A 19,885-nucleotide genomic window follows, 5' to 3' on the forward strand; every position below is an offset into this window, starting at 1 on the left:
ACATCTTTCTCATGATATTCTATTATCATATTAACAGATTAAGTAAAAAGACATTTGTTGTAGTTCTATTCTTATTTTGGCCTTTTTTTTTTTTGACATTCTACATGAAGTAGTAAAGTATGCTCAGTTCTTACTTAAGGTTAAAGATCTTTATCTGTGACTTATTATTGTTTGAGGACAATTTCTGATACTCCATTTAGTAAGCCATAATCCCTGTTAGTTGAGATCACGTACATGGATCCATTTTTGCTAGTCTTATCTTTAGAAACATTAGTGTGAAGTTCTAGGCAACCATGTTTTGTCTCATGGCTTCTGATCAATGTCCTCTCAAGCTTGTCCTTGATATTTTAGCACATTCCTTTGGATTTAGTAAGTCCTTTGAAATGGTCCATTAGTTTACTTATATATAATGAAAACATCAATCTATTTGCTATTACTTTCCTTCAAAAGCTTCCACTTCTAGCTTCTCACTTATGCATTCTGTTCTTGTTTATAATTCCATCACCATGTCTGGGAACTCTTTTCTTGAATGTGATACTTTTATTGCTCGTGCTCTGTTTCATTCACTATGAACACCATTTGTGGGTCTTCTTTTAGAAACCTACCATTTTCTCCATTTGCTCTAGTACACCTTCCTCAATGTCTCCTCATGAGTTATTAATCCAAGGCGTTGATACAGTCACTGTTAAGGTGCCACCTTGTCATCAATTTTCACCATTCACATTGTGCGTTTGATTTTTACTTTTTTCATATGATACTTTATAGGACATAATGATGTTACAGATGATGTGACCATGGATACAAGTGGATGTAGTTTAGAATTCTTGTAGCTGACCCCACCTAGTGGGTTTAAAGCTTTTGATTGTTGTCGTCATTGTACTTATATGCTCTTACTCCAGATATTTGTTGACATACTAACTCCAAATTGACCTACACTTTGGTTTTCTCAATTAAAACTATGTCATGAATACAAAAAATTCCATTGCAATATCCATATCCGGTACAATTTGAGGACGACTCACTGTTTTGTACTGCATGCTGTAGGTACTGGGAAGGAGTTGGGGAAGATTACTGGGCGCATTGTGGACTCGGACATGCATGATGTGGCACGTTTCCTCAATCGGCTACTGGGGCTGCCTCCGGAAATTCAGAATAGGTGGCATTTTCTTTTTTACTGATTCAAATTTTGATATGCTTGTGATATTAAATGTAGTTTACTAAAAGATAGACATTTACATGGAAAACAGGCTCTTTGAGTTATTTGTGAACATTCTTGAGCTTATAATTCAGAATGCACGTATAGAGGGCCACTTTGACTCTGGCATTGTTGACGTGAAAGCTAACATTATTGAACTACAAGGGTCTCCAAAGGTTACTCTTCTCCTCAAGCTCCTACTTGTTCTAGGTTAAACATATTTGCTAACTTAAATCTTTCTGCAGACTGTTTATGTTGATAATATGTCTGGGGCGTCCACTGTACTATTTACTTTAAAGTTGGATCGTGGCATCGCATGGGAGGTACTTCCTATTTGCTCCCCTCTCTAACCTCCACATTAAAAGACGAAAAAGAAAGTAATATAAAAAGAAGAAATGAAACTGGACGAAATGACCCTTATTTTTGTCTATAAGATATCTGAAAAAATTTGTTGTTCTATTAGTTTCTTTAATTTTTGATAACCACACAAACTTTCTAATTTACATATTTATGTGTAGTCTGCCTCTGCCTTGCTTGATGAGAAGCAAAAAGATGTGCTTGGTTCACCTAGTGCTGGATTTTATGAGTCTAAAAGGGAATGGCTGGGAAGAAGACACTTCGTTTTAGCATTTGAAGGGTAATTCTACATGCTGTAGCAAGCTTTCTTTTCCTTCTCCTTGAACTGTACAGCTTATCATTGTAATGAATAGAGTTGTACCAGCTATGTTGTATGCTGCTCATATCATGACTTATTGCACACAAGTTATGAATTCCAGATAATTTCAACTTCCATAAGGAATTTGAGTACTTTATATTAAACAAACATTGACAGAGTTGAAATGTTAACCACTCTAGTTAACAAAACTCGATCCTAAAGTTATGAAAAGATATCCTTCCTTCACAAGAGGTGGTGTATCTGCAACATTGCTGGAGAAAACAGTTGTATCTTTAGCTGGATTCTTTGTTCAGATCTTGATGATGAAGATTGTCATAGGAAAAGTGAGGGGAAAACTTATACATGAGGAGATACATCTTGAAAGATACAGGGAAAGTAGCTAAGGTTCTTGGCCTCTATAATTTTGAGAACCAAGAAGTTATTCATATTGCACAGAGCTGAATCACAGGTAGACAGGTTTGGACAAGCAACATTCCATGGGTTTGAAGCTTTTTAGCACTTTCTGGAAGTTTTAGTGCCTTCATCTCAAGTTCTCAACCTACTTGAATGCCCTCAAATTCCTCTACACTGGAAACACCAGAGGATACTGAAAGGCATGGTAATCGAAGCCTGAGAATGATTTATCATGTATGCTGAAGTGGGTCATGTACACGGGCAAACTTGATATTTCTAAGCCTGGTTACAAGTCTTAGAAAGTGCTTGAATAATTGATACATGTACCCAGGCTTTAATGCACTTGATATACCTTCAAAAAGTGATTTATCACCACTCACCATAAAAGTGTCAAGTTTTAGGGAAAAAAAGTAATAGAACACAGCAGACCACAAATCCTGAAGTGCTTTCATTATGAAGTTTCCTTGTCTTTTAGACTAGAATAAAGAAGTGTCCAGTTTTAGAGAAGTAAAAATATAATGTAACACAACCGACCATGGCTCCAGAAGTGTTAGAAGAGTATCAATGTCTTATGGTAACAAAGCACTTCATTATCAAGTTTCCCTGAATAAAGCTGGACTGCAAATTCTATCTTTTGAACTAGGATAAATATTAACTTTCAAGGGCTCTTTGTCAACCTGGAAGTTTTTTGTACTAATTTTTGGGGTCAATTCCATTGGTTCAGACTTTCATCTAGGCCTATTTAAATCACATCTTTAGTTAAGGCAGTTCTGACCTTAACAGTTGGTAATATTTAAACAGATTCATTTCTTATGGATATTCCTTATAGTACCTTTATTGATGTCAGTAAACGTTATAATATGGGTTCTTGAGATGCATATAGAGCTTACCATTCAACTGAGCTGTAATCCTACAATCACAGAGCAGTCATGGAGAACCTATGTTGTGAATAAATTTATGAGTCATATCTTCCTTAATATCTCTATGTTACTAATTTTTTTGTCTTTGATTTCAAAGATTGGCATGCTCTCTGTACTCTGTGCCCTGGACTTTCTAGAACTCGAAGTTCCATGCTTCTTAAACTGCAGCCAGTAATGGCTGCCGACCATAGCACCGCCTTCCGCCATTGATTTTTTATGGTCAGCAATATACTTTACCTTTAAACCTACAAAATACTCCTACAAAATACAGCAGCCAATGCCAAATAGGTGCACCTTGTCTCCACTGCATGTTTTCTGTTTTCCCATTTTTTCCCTGTATTCCAAATTTCAGAAACTGCTCTGTATCCTTCCTTTTCCCTTCTCTTCATAAAGCACCCAAAATACTGCCTTTGTAAGATCTCAAGAAGATCACTGAAAGAAGTTCCAGTGAGTTATGTTAAAACCAAGGGCTTCAGAGACCAAAATCACAGGCAAGCCTATCAGTTAAAGATTTATAAATTGACATCTCAATATTGAATTCATGTTAGTTAAAAAAAAAAATATTGAATTCATGTTCCTGCTACATGTCCGAGTTGGAGGACCCAGTAATAGTGGGTTCTTGGTGCTGCTTGGTGCCAATGTTGCTGTTTCACCATTGCCTAACTTAATGGATGACTATGAGAGGGTAACAGTTTTTAGTTATATGGAATGCCATTATTTCCTATGGAATAAAATTGTGAGGACTACACATCATCATCACAATCTGTAATCTCACTAGGTGGGGTTGAGAAGATCTCTGAAAATGTAAACCATTATATGTTTGAAAATGCAAATAGCATGCTCCTTCAGAATTGTGAAGATTAGGGTTGTAATTGGTATATCAAAAACCAACGAATATCCTTATAGTACTTTAGTGGGTATTAAATAATTTCTACAATTTATTTGAAAATGTGTCCATGTAAATTTTTAGATGTGTGAACAGTATCTTTTGTCTCCATTGTGTAAAGTGACCTTTAGGATTCCCAATATATATTTGAGTTCATATTAAGTTTTTCCATCTACATGCTGGTTTGTGCTGAGTTTTTAGGTCTATTTTTGCTTGACTTACTATTTTTTACTGTTTCTTCTGTGAATCATGCTCCAGTTCTGCTTCTGGAATGTACAAGATATTCCGCCCTACTGTCGGTGAGGCACTAAGGTATCAAATTTAAGGTTATTACATTTTAAGTTCTTGAGCTTTAATTGAATATTAATGTTGTGGTTATGGTTATGGTTATTGGTTGCTTGATGTTTTCCTGTGCAACCTTCTCAGTTTATACTTTTTCCAATCTCCAGGGAGATGCCTCTAGTGGAACTCAATAACAAGTATAGAAAAATTTCTTCACTAGAGAAAGCTCATAATGGATGGGAGGATGAATATGAAGTTTCATCGAAGCAGGTAAAAAAGATCATTGTTGTATTTATTCCCTCAAGGAAGTCATACAAATGAGATGCTATTGAAAATGGGTTCGATATGGTGAAAGGCTATTTCTAGCTTAACCTGCTGCAATACTATAAGTACTAATTCTGTTTGTAGTTTACAGTTTAAACAGAGACGTGTAGTTGTAGCTTTCTATTTCTCTTTCCATATCAGCTTTTATTGTTCAGAAGCTGTTTTTATGGATGTGTAGTAGTTTGTTGATTAGTTAGATGTAGTTCTTATTTGTTTGGTCGGCTTGCATTTATGAACAAACATATAATTCTTGGTATCAACTGGGAGATTTGTGTTTTCATTAATTTTTTTAACTAACAATATAAATTGAAGAAATGCTAGGTAAGGAGGTGAACCATGTAGCAAAGATCAACTCCTGAAGATAGAAAAGATCTAAAAGCCTGCACAAAAATGAAGATCATCTAAACTTGCACAAGAGTCCAGGATAGAAAGACTCTCCTCTCTCGATAAGAGGGAAGGGTGGTTCTAGTTTATGCATTGGACTGGCCCTCACTACCTTCAAAAGTTATCGTGTTCCTCTTTTGTATACACCAGATTATACAAGAAGAAATAGTCATCGAAGCTTGTCTCATACTGTACGTGGGACGTAAATGTCCCAAGAACATCAAAGATTCAAAACTCCAAAGAGACTCGAGCATTGAGAGTATCAGCAATAGAGTAGACAAAGCTCCACATATCATGAGTATACAATTGAGCAATATTGAGCAATCCATTATTTATTTATCAAAAAAAAAAAAAGAAGAAGCACAGATTTATTTGCACAAGAAACACCAGTCCAAGGTCATCTGTGTCTGGCTCCTCTGAGTTATTATGGTAAGAATAGACTCAAGGGTCACAATTCATGCAAAAAGGGCAACCACAAGCAAGTTTAATATCTTCACAGCCTTGAATGGAAGTTCACTTTTCCTTGGTTACAAAGAACATTAAACAAAAAGGTTCCTTTTTCTGCTTGGATGCCAAATTAGTTTGTCTTCCTGTGATCCAGTTGTAGGATGGTTGTTAAGAATGCCCAAGAAATCTGTCAAAGGACTCAATTTCCCAATCGTGCAAGTTAATCCAATAGGATGGGGAAATGCACTCATTAACCTGAACTAACTTCTGATGTTCATAATGAAGATTCACTTCTATAGTTAGACGAGTATTTTTCTTTATGGATTGCATACTTGGTCAATCTCTCAACTTTGTAATGTAAATGTCTGGTAATCCATCATTACCTAATATGTGGTGATGTGCATATTGAAGGGGCACCATGCATGACTTACATGTTTGTGGCATAATATCAAAGTAAACTCATGGTTTGGATGCACCAATTAGCTACCCTTCTGGCTTGGAGTTTAATTCCGACTCTGACTATGACTACTAGATTGAGCTTTGTTGAAGAGAAGCAATATTGAAAAGAAAGGAACAGACCTTGGATCATTCATTCTTTTACCTCTTCTTCCCGAGATAAAAGACAGCAGAAGCTGCTGAACTGTCTTGGTAAAAAGAAAGAGGATCGGAGTTCCTTGGTAGCTAAGCTAAGGGTTTATTTCCAAATCAGTGCTGGAACAGAAGATATTGGTTTGTCTTTCACCTAGAGCCAAATTCCACTTCAGAAACTCAGTTCCTATTGGTCAGGTGAAGCCAAGGTGAATGCCACTCAGAAGTTCGGCAGTTAAGCTGCTTTTCCTTAATTGGCAGAAATGAGGAGACAAGGGGACCTGGTTCTACCATTAAGCAGTCAATGAAGCCAACTCAAATGCAAGAAAAGGTCAGGAATTCCCGAATCAGATAGGGCTTCAGCAATTTTGGTAAGGTCTTACCTCTTGTGGAAGAGAGGAAGGCAGTAAGATGTGCCCACAAAAATATTAACTTAAAATTGGATGGAGGTCTGTAGTTGTTTTGATGCAATAAAATGATGAGGAAAAGACAAGGGGACAGGGGAAAAGCAGCCGCAGCTGACAAGATGGAGGAGGAAGAAAAAGGAAGCAGCAAAGAAAGAGAAGAGAAGAGAGGCAGAAGTGAATAAGAAAAAATTTATGCAGCAGCAGCAGTAAAGCTTATGTAGCAAATGAGAAGAGGTGATTCTAGCCAAACAAAAAAGAAAAAAAAGGAAGAAACAGAGAAAAGGATAATAACAAGAAGACAGGAGAGAAGAGCAATGGAAGGAGGGGGGGGGGGGGGTGTCTTCCAAAGATTCATATTCATGCCCCTAGTAACATTTGATAGAACTTAAAAAATGCCTAGAACATTTCTGAAACTACTCTCCAATATTGTATCCTTATAACAGTTGAACTCTACTAAAATACCTATTAAAAGTCTCAATCAAAACCAAAATACATTAAGATAAAATCAAAGAATCCTAATATTTAAATTTCCTAAATAAAATTATAAAATCGTAAACTAAATCGAACTCTTTATCCCATCATCTTTGCTTGTGCCAAGGTGCAGAACCACATTCACACACTCCACCCATCTCAACTTTGACTGGATTATCTACTTATGTCCAATTAAAAATACTGACTCATATATATCCCTAGGCAGAAGTACCACTCACATATTGCATGTCTACTCCTGACGTATGTTTTCCTTCCCTCAAAGATGGAATCATGGTTCCCTCCCTTCTTATGGCAAAGACCCAAAACATTTGCACGAAGTTGAAGCATGAAAATTTTGGATGAAAGGCATGGTTTTGACTAATTTTTCTAACTGTATTGCTAAGATAATATGTAACTTCCTAGGAAATTCATTTTTTTTTTTTTTTCATTTTTGCTATGATGTAACTAAAGGGTTTTTTATGTCTTCTGGAGGGCAATATCAACGAGACCCTCTTTCTCCGTTTCTATTTATTGTATTTATGTAAGCCTTTGGTCTCTTGCTAAAAGATGTTGGGTTGTAGGGTGTGATAAGAAGTTTCTTCATTGGAACCTCAATAGAGGCTGTGTAGATTTTGCACATTCCTATTTGCGGGGGATACCATCCTCTTTTGTGGAGCCTGTGTCAGCGAGTTACATTTTTTGAAGTTTGTACTACTGTATTTTGAAGCTGCTTCCAGGCTTCATAAAAACATGGCAAATAGTGGGTTAATTCTTATTGTACCAGTAAATAGTTTGGAAGAGTTAGCTGAAGTTCTGAAATCTGGATTGTAGAATTGGGTTTTGCCATCAATATACCTAGTGGTCACATTGAGTTCCAACTTTAAATCCAAGAACATGTTGAATTGTTTAGTTGAGAAATATGAGAAAGCTTAAAAGAAGTATTTCTCAGAAGGTGGTTGGGTTACCTTATCAAAGTACCTTGTCTGACATTCCAACTTCTTATGTCTATATACTTATGTCCCCTGTTCTGATAGCCAAAGTGTTTGTTAGTCAATGATAGAGAAGTCTCCAACAATCTCAGTATATGCTTGTAGAGAGAGTGAGGGAGGGAGGGAGAATCCATTTGGCCGAAGTCCAAACTTGATAAACTCATTATACAAGTTGCTGCGAAGTATTCATCCTAAATGTATTTCATTTTTCAGTTTATCTTTTTTAACTTGATCAGGAACTGTTCTAGATTTAATGAGGTTACACATGCTTATTTCTTTTGTCCCTTCGTTACTTGTTTTTATAGATAACATTTACCTTAACATGTAGTGCATGCATGGCCCCAATTGTAAGCTCGGCAACCATTGTACAGTTGGCAGGCGTCTTCAGGAAGTAAATGTCCTCGGCGGCCTCATACTTCCTGTCTGGGGCACTATAGAGAAGGCCCTAGCTAAACAGGTAACTTATTCTCATGGACTGCCTTATTTGTTCTGATCTGGACAAGCATATTGCAAATCAATTTAGCAGTAAACCTTACAGTAGTTTATAGTATGTATTGTGAAAAAGTTTCTGCATAGACCTAAAATATAATTTACTGTTGTTACTGTAATTATGGAGTTGTGCCCTTCAAAATGCAAACATAATATGATATTTAAGTTTGTTAAAATTACCAAGCTTTTGATTACTTTTAACAAGGCTTTGGTACAACAAACATCAGGTTTACCATACTAAACTTTGTGATCATGGGCCTAAATTTGTGGTTCCGTATTGTTTGCAACATGCACTTTGGGGTGCATCGAGATCAGTATCTTTTAGCTACATTGTCAATCTGATTATTCCTTTATCTGGCCATGTTCGTAGAGTTACTTGAGAACTTAATAGGCTTTTAGAGAACTTTAGAAAGGAAGGAAGTAGTGGAAATGACTGGTTTTAGAGCTGGTAGGTCTGTAGTAAAACTGTAATATAGTTTGCTAATGGGCATCCCTGACCCCCTGGTCTCTGTGCAAGGGAAGTGGAAAGTTCCTTTGTGTTTGTTTTTTTTGGAGGGTAGGGAGCTAATGGAATCATTGACCCTATATGGAGAGAGAAAGTTCATTGATAGTTCATGTCACATGAATGGGCAATCTAGCAGTGGGGTCATATCCTTTTCCATCTTGACCAAAAGGGGATGCAATCTTGGTCACATTCCAGGTTTCTTGTTGCCTGGGCTTAATGGTTCAGGATCTTAACTCTTGCTACCTCTTTTTCTGTTGTGATGTATACTGAACTTAACCTTTTTGCTCTTTCTAATGATATAAGTTGTGTGTCTCCTTCAAAAGTGTTTTGAGGATTTTATTGATGTTATGCTGAGAAAATCATATGCACGGTACCCTTTTAAGCCAATAGCAGAACAGGGTGGTTGGTTGTGATGAGAAATGGATCCCAGGCCAAAGTGAGGCACCCTTTTAAGCCCAATACCGCAATGCAGCTAGACCCTACTATTTTGGGCCAACGCCTAGAGGCTCAAGTCACAATTTTTTACATTTTAGGAAGATCTTTGGTGCCTGGACCTAGTTCTTTGTGTAGACATTAAAGTTATTAAGTTAAACAGGGTGGATTCATGGTGTAGGTTTATATGAAAAGAGATCATGAAAGTTTGTAATACATTTTTTAAGTTTTGCTTTTAGGCAGGTAGTAAGGCATTTGGTAGGTTTTGGCCATATGGACTGATGCAGTGATCAGCATTTGAGTAATCTGTATGCTGAACTGTGCTTGAATGACGTTTTGATATTTATCAGGACAGTGGTACGTTTTGGGTTGTGGTACAGGGGTACATAAGGTTGCTAATTCTGTAGTACAGAGGGGGTTGGCTTAATGGTTTGCTACCATTTGGGGTGCATTTTATAGTTGTGCTTGGGTCAAAATTAGTAGGATTAATACTTTGTTATCATAGAAGCTGGTTTGTTTGTGTTGTTTCAAATTCTTTTCTACATTCTTATACAACTTAAGCATCGAACATTTAGTAGCAGTCTAGACAGTCAAATCTATGAATCCAGTTCAACTTCACAAGAAATTTCTTTCTGCTCTATTGTTGAATGCCCATGTTTTGGTCTGAAAGCTGGCTATGGAGTCCCTAATTTCTTTCTGGTTTTATTATTGAAGAATCATACACAATCAAAGTCAGATTTGAATATAATTCAAAGTGCAGTAGTGTATACAAGAAAGTGAGGTAGGCAAGCTTTTTGAAAATTATTTTTCCTTTAAGTTTCTTAGTTTTAAAATTGTTTTAATTAAGTTCATACACAGCTTAGGATCCCCATTATTGGGGATCCGGATCTCAATTCAGGGCCAGAAAAGAACTGTGATCTGGAACGTATGATTGGAATTGTGGTTATAGTGGGGAGGAGGGGAACCTAGTAACCGTGGGTGTTTTCTCCTTCACTGCTCGTGGTGCAAGATATTTGGAGCATGTTTTTCATTCTTTTGGTGTACAATGGTTGATGCAAGTAATCTATAATGGAGTTTTGGTATTCATGGGGGCTAACCTGGCCAAGTAGGACACGATCTTGTGTCTGGAGATCTATTCCCCTCTGCGCAATATTGCATGGGTGGCAGGAATGGGATAGTAGGTTTTTTAAGTGTGTAAAGAGGTGGATTTTTATTTTATTGAGGGAATCTTTCTTGCCTCTTTTTTTTTTGGGTGGAAGATCACTGCTTCTTTTCAATCTTTTATTTATGTGCTTCCCCTGTGCTCTATATTCTGTATTCTGGTCAAGTATGTCATGCGATGATTGTAATTCAGCTAGCGCTCTGTTCAGGCCCGCCAAAGCCATAAACGAGTTAGAGTGGTGCGTGTAGAGACAACCACTGACAATCGTAGAATCGTTGGGCTTCTCATTCCAAATGCAGCAGTTCAATCTGTGCTTCAAGGTTCTTTCTCTTGCTCTCTCGTACAATTTATATATAAAATAGTCAGCCACGTGTTGTTCCTCTTTATGCTTTATCACTGAAAGTTAATAAAAATAAAACCTTCACTTGTGGAGACTTGTGTTGCATCTAATCACATTTAACATCGATTTGGCAGATTTAGCATGGGTTGAGGATATTGAAGATTGAGTACAGGGAGAGTACAGAAATCGTTTTTTGTTCCAACTGAAGACTGGCACCCATTTTGTTAATACATGGTATGGATAAGCTCACCCCCTCCCCACCCAATTTATAACAGAACAGAACAGACCAGCATTGAACATACATATAGAGTGAAAGGAAAATAGTTGAAGCTGGAACCTTTTGGGACAAGTGTCCAAGTGAAGAACGGAATAGAAAGAGAAACGCTCTCATTCTCCATGTGCAGGCTCATTACTGTGAGCGCGTATTTATCTTTTGATCCAATTTTTTGACTTCATATATATATATATATATATATATATTTGTCTTACTAGCTGCTAGACTAAATCAGGGAAGCCATTTTGCATTTACTTTGTTTCACCATTCCAAAACATGTATCCCAATTACAATGCTTATCCCCTCCCCCCCGGTTGTATAGCTGAAGTATAGAGTCGCCTTCGGTTCAAAATTCTGTACACACACCCAATATGGTTTATGTGTCAGAATTTACTGATTATACACCCAACCACAGAGGATGGTTCTTCAATTGCACTAAACAAACCAAAATATAAATTGAAATGTTATTAATCTCTCAACTTAAGAGCACCAGCAGGTAGCTCAATCACACTCACTAACACCCAACCAACCGTGAGAAAGAGTTTCAATTTGCATTTTCAGCACAAGAAAGAAGCATCTATTGTATTGGATTAATATATGCTCTCTATTGGAGCATCATTTACCCTATTAATATCGACTATCTGCGGATTAATATATTTTCTTTTATTTTTAAGGTCTCTCTCTTTTATATCTCAAATTTTGAATTACTAAAGTTGTCTTGGATTTATTTGTCCAATGATTGACTTAATTTTTTTTTATTTTGGGATGGTAATATTCCCTCACAATTTTAATCATGCCTTGGATGAGGGGCATTTTAATCATGCTATCTCATTTCATCCCTTCATTATTTTGGGTGAAAAATATTTTAGATATTTTAATTATATTTTGTATCTCAATCCCATAATATACCAATAATATTTTTCTAATTAAAAGTCTCACTTATTAATTTATCAACTTAAGAGTACAAACATGTAGCTCAATCACACCCAACCAACCGTCAAGAAAAGAGCTCCAACTTACATTTTCAGAACAAGAAAGAAGCATCTATTGTATTGGATGAATATATGATCTCTCTATTGGAGCATCCTTTATCCTATTAATATTGACTTTCAACGGATGAATATATTTTCTCTTATTTTTAAATCCAACTCGATCTTTCTCTTTCATGTCTTAAGTTTTGAATTACCTAAGGTGTCATGGATCTATTTGTACAATGATTGACTTAATTCTTTTTTATTTTGGGATGGTAATATTCCCTCCCAATTTTAATCATGCCTTAGATAAGTGGCATTTTAATCATGCTATATTATCGCATTCCTTCACTATTTTGGGTGAAAGATATTTTAATTATATTATGTACCTGAAGTCCAAAATATACCAATAATATTTTTCTAATTAAAATTTTCACTTATTAATCTCTCAACTTAAGAGCACCAACAGATAGACCAATCACACTTACTAACACCCAACCAACCGTGAGAAAAAGAGCTCTAACTTGCATTTTTAGTACAAGAAATGAGCATCTATTGTATTGAATGAATATATGCTCTCTCTATTGGAGCATTATTTATCCTATTAATATCGACTTTCTGTAGATGAATATATTTTATCTTATTTTTAAGATCTCTCTTTTTCATGTCTTAAGTTTTGAATTGCCTAAGTTGTCTTGGATCTATTTGTCCAATGATTGACTTAATTCTTTTTTAATTTGGGATGGTAATATTCCTTCCCAATTTTAATCATGCCTTAGATGAGGGGCATTTTAATCATGCTATCTCATCCCATCCTTTCACTATTTTGGGTGAAAGATATTTTAGATATTTTAATTATATTCTGTACCTCAAGCCCATAATATACCAATAACATTTTTCTGATCAAAATTCTCTCACTTATTAATCTCTCAACTTAAGAGCACCAACAGGTAGTCCAATCACACCCACTAACACCCAATCAATCGTGAGAAAAAGAGCTCCAACTTGCATTTTCAGCACAAAAAATGAACATCTATTGTATTTGATGAATATATGCTCTCTCTATTGAAGCATCATTTACCCTATTAATATCGACTTTTCGCGGATGAATATATTTTCTCTTATTTTTAAGGTCTCTCTCTTTCATGTCTTAAGTTTTGAATTACATAAGTTGTCTAGGATATATTTGTCCAATGATTGAGTTAATTCTTTTTTATTTTGGGATGGTAATATTCCCTCACAATTTTAATCATGCCTTAGATGAGGGGCATTTTAATCATGCTATCTCATCTCATCCCTTCATTATTTTGGGTGAAAGATATTTTAAATATTTTAATTATATTCTGTACCTCAATCCCATAATATGCCAATAATATTTTTTCTAATTAAAACTCACTTATTAATTTCTCAACTTAAGAGCACAAACAGGTAGCCTAATCACACCCACTAACACCCAACCAACCGTCAGAAAAAGAGCTCCAACTTGCATTTTCAGAACAAGAAAGGAGCATCTATTGTATTGGATGAATATATGCTCTCTCTATTGGAGCATCATTTACCCTATTAATATCGACTTTCAACGGATGAATATATTTTCTCTTATTTTTAAATCTAACTTGGTCTCTCTCTTTCATGTCTTAAGTTTTGAATTACCTAAGGTGTCATGGATTTATTTGTCTAATGATTGATTTAATTCTTTTTTATTTTGGGATGGTAATATTTCCTCCCAATTTTAATCATGCCTTAAATAAGGGGCATTTTAATCATGCCTTAGATAAGGGGCATTTTAATCATGCTATCTCATCGCATCCCTTCACTATTTTAGGTGAAAGATATTTTAGATATTTTAATTATATTATGTACCTCAAGCCCAAAATATACCAATTACATTTTTGTAATCAAAATTATCATTTATTAATCTCTCTACTTAAGAGCACCAATAGGTAGTCCAATCACACCTACTAACACCCAACCAACCGTAAGAAAAAGAGATCCAACTTGCATTTTCAGCACAAGAAAGGAGCATCTATTGTATTGGATGAATATATGCTCTCTCTATTGGAGCATCCTTTACCCTATTAATATCGACTTTCCACGGATGAATATATTTTCTCTTATTTTTAAGGTCTCTCTCTTTCATGTCTTAAGTTTTGAATTGCCTAAGTTGTCTTGGATCTATTTGTCTAATGATTGACTTAATTCTTTTTTTAATTTGGAATGGTAATATTCCTTTCCAATTTTAATCATGTTTTAGATGAGGGGCATTTTAATCATGCTATCTCATCGCATCCCTTCACTATTTTAGGTGAAACATATTTTAGATATTTTAATTATATTTTGTACCTCAAGCCCATAATATACCAATAACATTTTTCTAATCAAAATTCTCTCACTTATTAATCTCTCAACTTAAGAGCACCAACTGGTAGCCCAATCACACCCACTAACACCCAACCAACCGTGAGAAAAAGAGCTTAAATTTGCATTTTCAGCACAAAAAAGGAGCATCTATTGTATTGGATGAATATATGCTCTCTCTATTGGAGCATCCTTTACCCTATTAATATTGACTTTTCACAGATGAATATATTTTCTTTTATTTTTAAGGTCTCTCTCTTTTATGTCTTTAAGTTTTGAATTACCCAAGTTGTCTTGGATCTATTTGTCCAATGATTGACTTAATTCTTTTTTATTTTGGGATGGTAATATTCCCTCCCAATTTTAATCATGCTATCTCATCGCATCCCTTTACTATTTTAGGTGAAAGATATTTTAAATATTTTAATTATATTTTGTACCTCAAGCCCATAATATACCAATAACTTTTTTCTATTCAAAATTCTTTCTCATTATCCCCCCTCCCCCCAAGGTTTCAATTGACATGGATGTCCAAATGCAGTAATTTCCTGAAGAACTTTGAGTTCTAGGCCATCTTCGGAGTCAACGAAAGAGGGTTCTATTGGTGGCAGTTCATTTGATGTTGCCTGTGTTGGTGGAAATTAGCTTTCAGGTTAAATTACAACAGAGTAGATGTGATTACATATATGGATAGCAATTGCAACTGAAATTGTGGGGAATCGAATTGAAATCGAATCGGTCAACGCCGTTAAAAATCGTTTGACTAAGTAGTGATTTGGTTTTAAAAAAAATTGAACACTGTTTCAATGAGTATGATTTGGTTATGATTTTCACTAAATCCAAACTAAAACTGAACCGAATGTGTGGACAACTGAATCAAATATACATATATAATATATATTTATTTATTTAATATATTATATATACACATAATATATATATTGACTAATGTATATTTTTTCAAGTATTTTAACTAATGCATTACAAATATATAAAGTATTTTACATTTATAAAGTAATTAACAAAAAAAGAAAAATCTAATCTTAAATTATTTTATTTTTATTAATCAAATAATTATATCTAAGAAGTTTGAAGTTAATTTGTAACTTTATACAAGAAGAAGGTAACTTTATTAGAATTTGTCTTTGTTTGTCGTGGAGTTATCAAAAATTTTTATGAATGCTATTTACAAGAGTTTGTCTTTGTTTGTTGGTATGTATCAAACTAAAAAAATTATAGTTAAAATCGAAACCGAATAGTTTGGTTATAGTTTTTAATTTTTAAAACTAATGGACAATAGTTTGGTTTTGATTTTAATAGTTTAAGTTTGGTTTGGTTATGGTAATTGAAATCAAACTGAACCATTGCCAACCCTAATTACGTATAATCTGATTAGATTATTTTGAATATAATAATAATAGACAAATCTTGTGTAGTTTATAAATACACTTGCATACCAACTAGTTTAATCATTCAAGAATTGTCTAATTCTCTACATCGATACGATATCCATATTGATATGAAATTGTTCATTTTGAATCTAAATTTTTATAGATTTATTTTTAAATTTTACTCAAAAGACTTCATATTAAGAAAATATTGTTTATACTTATATGTTCTTCATCCTCTCCATACCTAGTCAACATGGGACTTTAGTTTGCACACCCAACAATTATTTTCCTTTCGTATTTCTCTAAATATAGTATCAAACCTTTCTTCTAACGATACACCCGGCCAGACAAATGATCTTTTGTAATCACTCGCACCAAACCACAAAAAATAGCTAACAAATTCTTAATCCCTCGTCCAACCACCAAATGGTGGAGAAAATAACTAGAAAGGAGCCCCAACTTGCAATATCAACACAGGAAAGGAGCATCGGCATCATGGTCACTGCAGTAGAGACCTGGGCGTTGGGTGAAACCTTGTTTCTTTAACATTTGCCTTGCCTTTAGTACCAGTGTGCGGTTAGTAACTTCAGCTTTTGTTTCATCTATTATGATCTGAATTACATTACTGAGAGCTCCAAAAGCTTCATGAGGCTGCCCAGATCGAGAGTCATCAGCAGCAGTTTGGTCACTTTGACAAGCACTTATTAGAATGCCTCTACGAGTAGGTGTTGGATTGGTTGTTTCTATAGCATAAGTCACTTGGTTACTACTATCCTCAAGGTTTAACTTGAGGAAATTTTGGGCCAAATTTCCAATTCCATTCAGAACTTCACCGACTTGGTTATAGCCTAAACCTTGGGCCAAATTTCCAGCCATATTGAGGGCATTCACAACCAACTTGATTTTAGGGCTGACATCTTCACCGAAAATATCAAATAGAGTTAGTCTCAGGTTGCCTACACAAATGTCGTCTTTCCCAGTTTTTCTCTTCAGTATCTCAATGAGATTTGAAAGAGGCAAATATTTGTTCTTCAAAGTACCTTGATGCTGAAATCCAACTTGACTCTCTCTGTTTACAAGATGTTGGCGATGGTGGTGTGTTGAACCAAAAGTCCCTTGATGGGAATGTTGGCTATGGTGGTGTCCCAAACTAGAATCTTGGCGATGATGGCGTCTAGAATTAGAAGACCCTTGACCAGAAAATTGAGAAATATGGTGTTTCGAACTAGAAGTCCCTTGATCAGAATATTGGTGATGATGATGTCCAGAACTAGAAGTCCCTTGACGAGAAAATTGGGAAATATGGTGTTTCGAACTAGAAGTCCCTTGATCAGAATATTGGTGATGATGATGTCCAGAACTAGAAGTCCCTTGATTGGGATATTGGTGATGGTGATGTCCTTGAACAGAGTATTCTTGTTTCTTAGTACTCTCACCAATTTGTTCCTTAGCATTCGCAATAAGGCCGCCACTGTGGCAAGAATCTGCAACAATTGTAATACGACAACCTTTGGGAACTTCATTTACTAACTGCTTGAAATCATCATCTGTACAAACACCAGATATATATATATATATATATTGCATTCAGAATCCTCAATCGCTTCTCTTCGATTTCATTTATTCAAAAATTTAGAAAGAAATTGAGCAATTTATAAACACACACATATATATATTCCCCTTAAAACAATTATTGTTCAAACGGCTCTTATACGTGCTAGTAATTAATTTATTCATATTGATGAATATACTCTCTACAAATGCTAATAAATAAAATCTTTATTGCTAAAAATGCTATTTACAATAGGTGGTAAAACAAAGACTAATTTTAAGAGCAACAACACATCAAAGTCTCTATCTGCTTACATAATCCTACATTTTCATTCATTCTTATCATTGCCTTAATTATTTTTTGTATGGTCCATGTATTTAATATCAAAAGTAATTGTCTTTTATCAATTTTTTTATGATATTCATCTATCTCGTTTGTTAATTGTTTGTTCCATTTCATCAATTAAAAAAGAAAAATTATATTTTTTTTTCTTATCCCAATCAATTTCTTTGTAAAAATATCGGGAATATTGTTTTATTACCCGTGCCAGATATACGCAAGCATGCAAGGGGTGTGCAGGACCCACGCTCGGCCCACAGCGCAAACCTTATGTTGCCTAAAACATGCAACATAGCAATTTCAAAAATATTGGTTCATATTAGTTAAATATAGAATTTTAACACATTAGGTTTGGACTAACAAGTGTCACCATGTAATAATTATATAGCTAAAATAATTTAATTAGATGGGTCGAGATGAGTCACAATAATCAATATTTGCATTAATGAATGTTGCCCAGAATTAATCAAAAACTCGTGAAAGTGAATTCGAAGCCACGAGAGAGACTGACCAGTGATGAGATTGAGGTCAGTGGGGGACGATGCACTCGTCGTAGCCAGTGTTGTAGTATTTGCTCTCAGAGGGTAGACGAATGCCATGGCCACTAAAGTGGAGGAAAAGGACGTCTCCAAACTTGGCAGATCGAATCATATTGGTGATGGCTCGACGAATGTTCCGACCAGTAGGCTGCTGGAAGTCGTCATCGGTGTCGATGAGCACTTGGATGTCGCCATCGTAAAAGCCGTAGCGATGAACGAGACAGTTGTACATCTGCCAGACGTCGTTTACGCAGCCCATAAGTTGCTTGTCCGTCCCCGGGTAATTGCAGCCTATCAGCACCGCCTTCTTCCTCCCCATCTCCACTCTCCGGCCGGCTAGTACACGCTCTCTCTCTCTCGAGCGAGCGAGTTTCGTCCATCGCTTGGCTCCGGAAGAACTCCATTTAAATAATTTCCTGTCCAGTCCCCATTAGTACAAACAGTAGTAGTAAACGCCACGGTCATCGCAGCCCCATCCCCATCGCCTTTAATTAACTTACTTGGTAACATTATTTCTTGGTCGTGGGCGGCTCTGTTAATTTATTATTCATTCAAAGGACCAAGTAATAATAATAATAATTAATGACTAATGACTTTTTAATTAATTGCTTTTATGCTAACCAATTTTTTTGGTGTGGTCGTACTCGCGAGCGAAGAGCTCAGAGTCATCTCCTCCGGTCTCTCAAAAGCAGTTAGCTTTCTCCTAAATTGGTTCCATCAAGGCCAATTGGTTTCAATAAAAAAAAAATATTTCCATCAATGGAAGACTTTTAAAGACTCTGTGCATGAATGATTGATCACCGCCTGATAATAAGATATTAATACTGAAAAGAATAATTAACTTATAATTCAGATCAACTTCAATCTCACCCAAAACACCACGTGCCCACACCAAACCCAATTATAGAGCTAACTGCATAATTGGTAGCTAAGTTGAAGGTTTATTTTATAATTAAGATTAGTTAATTAGGTCAAATTCAAGATATATCTTTTGAAAAATTACAATCTCTTCTTTCTCATTTTAGAACCCAAAAAAAAAAAATTATAATTATAATTTTAAGGGACGTAAATGTAATTTCTCAAAATAAAGGGAAATTCTCCTAAATTTTGCTTCACCTTAAACAAGTTTAGTGTATTTATCCAGCTTTTTAATGTATGCGTAAAATTTAAGATTTATTATAGTTTGACCCCATTTAAAAATAAAAATCCTTAGTTGATTAAACTCTTTAAGAAATTAATTCACTACCATTAATTATAATGCGTTATTATGAATACGTTAAGTATATATATAATAGTTTTTTATTCAAAATGGAGTACATGCAACTTATTTCAGAATTTACAATCACACAAAACAAATCAAAAAATTTGAAAGTTTATACGCTAAGAGTGTGTTTGATTGTATTTAGTTCGAAAAGGAAAACATTTTTCATCTTCCATGAAAAATAAAAACCACCACCCCCTTGGAATCAATTTTTCATAGAAATTAGGTCAAAATATGTTTTAAATGGTTGTACCATGGAATTGAATTCCATCAAAAATGTTGTGTGTCAAACAACAATGATAGAATTAAA

General features: G+C 35.1%; 2 protein-coding genes across 2 annotated transcripts in view; one reads left to right on the forward strand and one right to left on the reverse strand.

Annotated features, from left to right (window-relative positions):
- LOC127811402 (protein FORGETTER 1) overlaps positions 1-11,613 on the forward strand; it is a 38,626-nt gene extending 27,013 nt beyond the window's left edge. Inside the window, exons 24-32 of the mRNA XM_052351227.1 lie at positions 1,045-1,156; positions 1,248-1,371; positions 1,441-1,518; positions 1,714-1,832; positions 4,329-4,382; positions 4,520-4,622; positions 8,291-8,419; positions 10,759-10,870; positions 11,025-11,613. Of these exons, the coding sequence (XP_052207187.1) occupies positions 1,045-1,156; positions 1,248-1,371; positions 1,441-1,518; positions 1,714-1,832; positions 4,329-4,382; positions 4,520-4,622; positions 8,291-8,419; positions 10,759-10,870; positions 11,025-11,056 (863 nt within the window). The 3' untranslated portion in view covers positions 11,057-11,613. The remainder of the gene's footprint in view (positions 1-1,044; positions 1,157-1,247; positions 1,372-1,440; positions 1,519-1,713; positions 1,833-4,328; positions 4,383-4,519; positions 4,623-8,290; positions 8,420-10,758; positions 10,871-11,024) is intronic.
- Positions 11,614-16,086: 4,473 nt separating this feature from the next.
- Positions 16,087-18,735, reverse strand: LOC127810995 (metacaspase-6-like). Its single transcript, XM_052350651.1, is given in 3 exon segments — positions 16,087-17,431; positions 18,287-18,311; positions 18,313-18,735. Coding segments are annotated over 3 exon segments (1,425 nt in total). The 5' UTR covers positions 18,634-18,735; the 3' UTR covers positions 16,087-16,352.
- Between the last annotated feature and the right edge of the window lie 1,150 nt (positions 18,736-19,885).

Source organism: Diospyros lotus, chromosome 10 (genome assembly GCF_014633365.1).
Source record: "Diospyros lotus cultivar Yz01 chromosome 10, ASM1463336v1, whole genome shotgun sequence".
Taxonomy (NCBI): Eukaryota; Viridiplantae; Streptophyta; class Magnoliopsida; order Ericales; family Ebenaceae; genus Diospyros; species Diospyros lotus.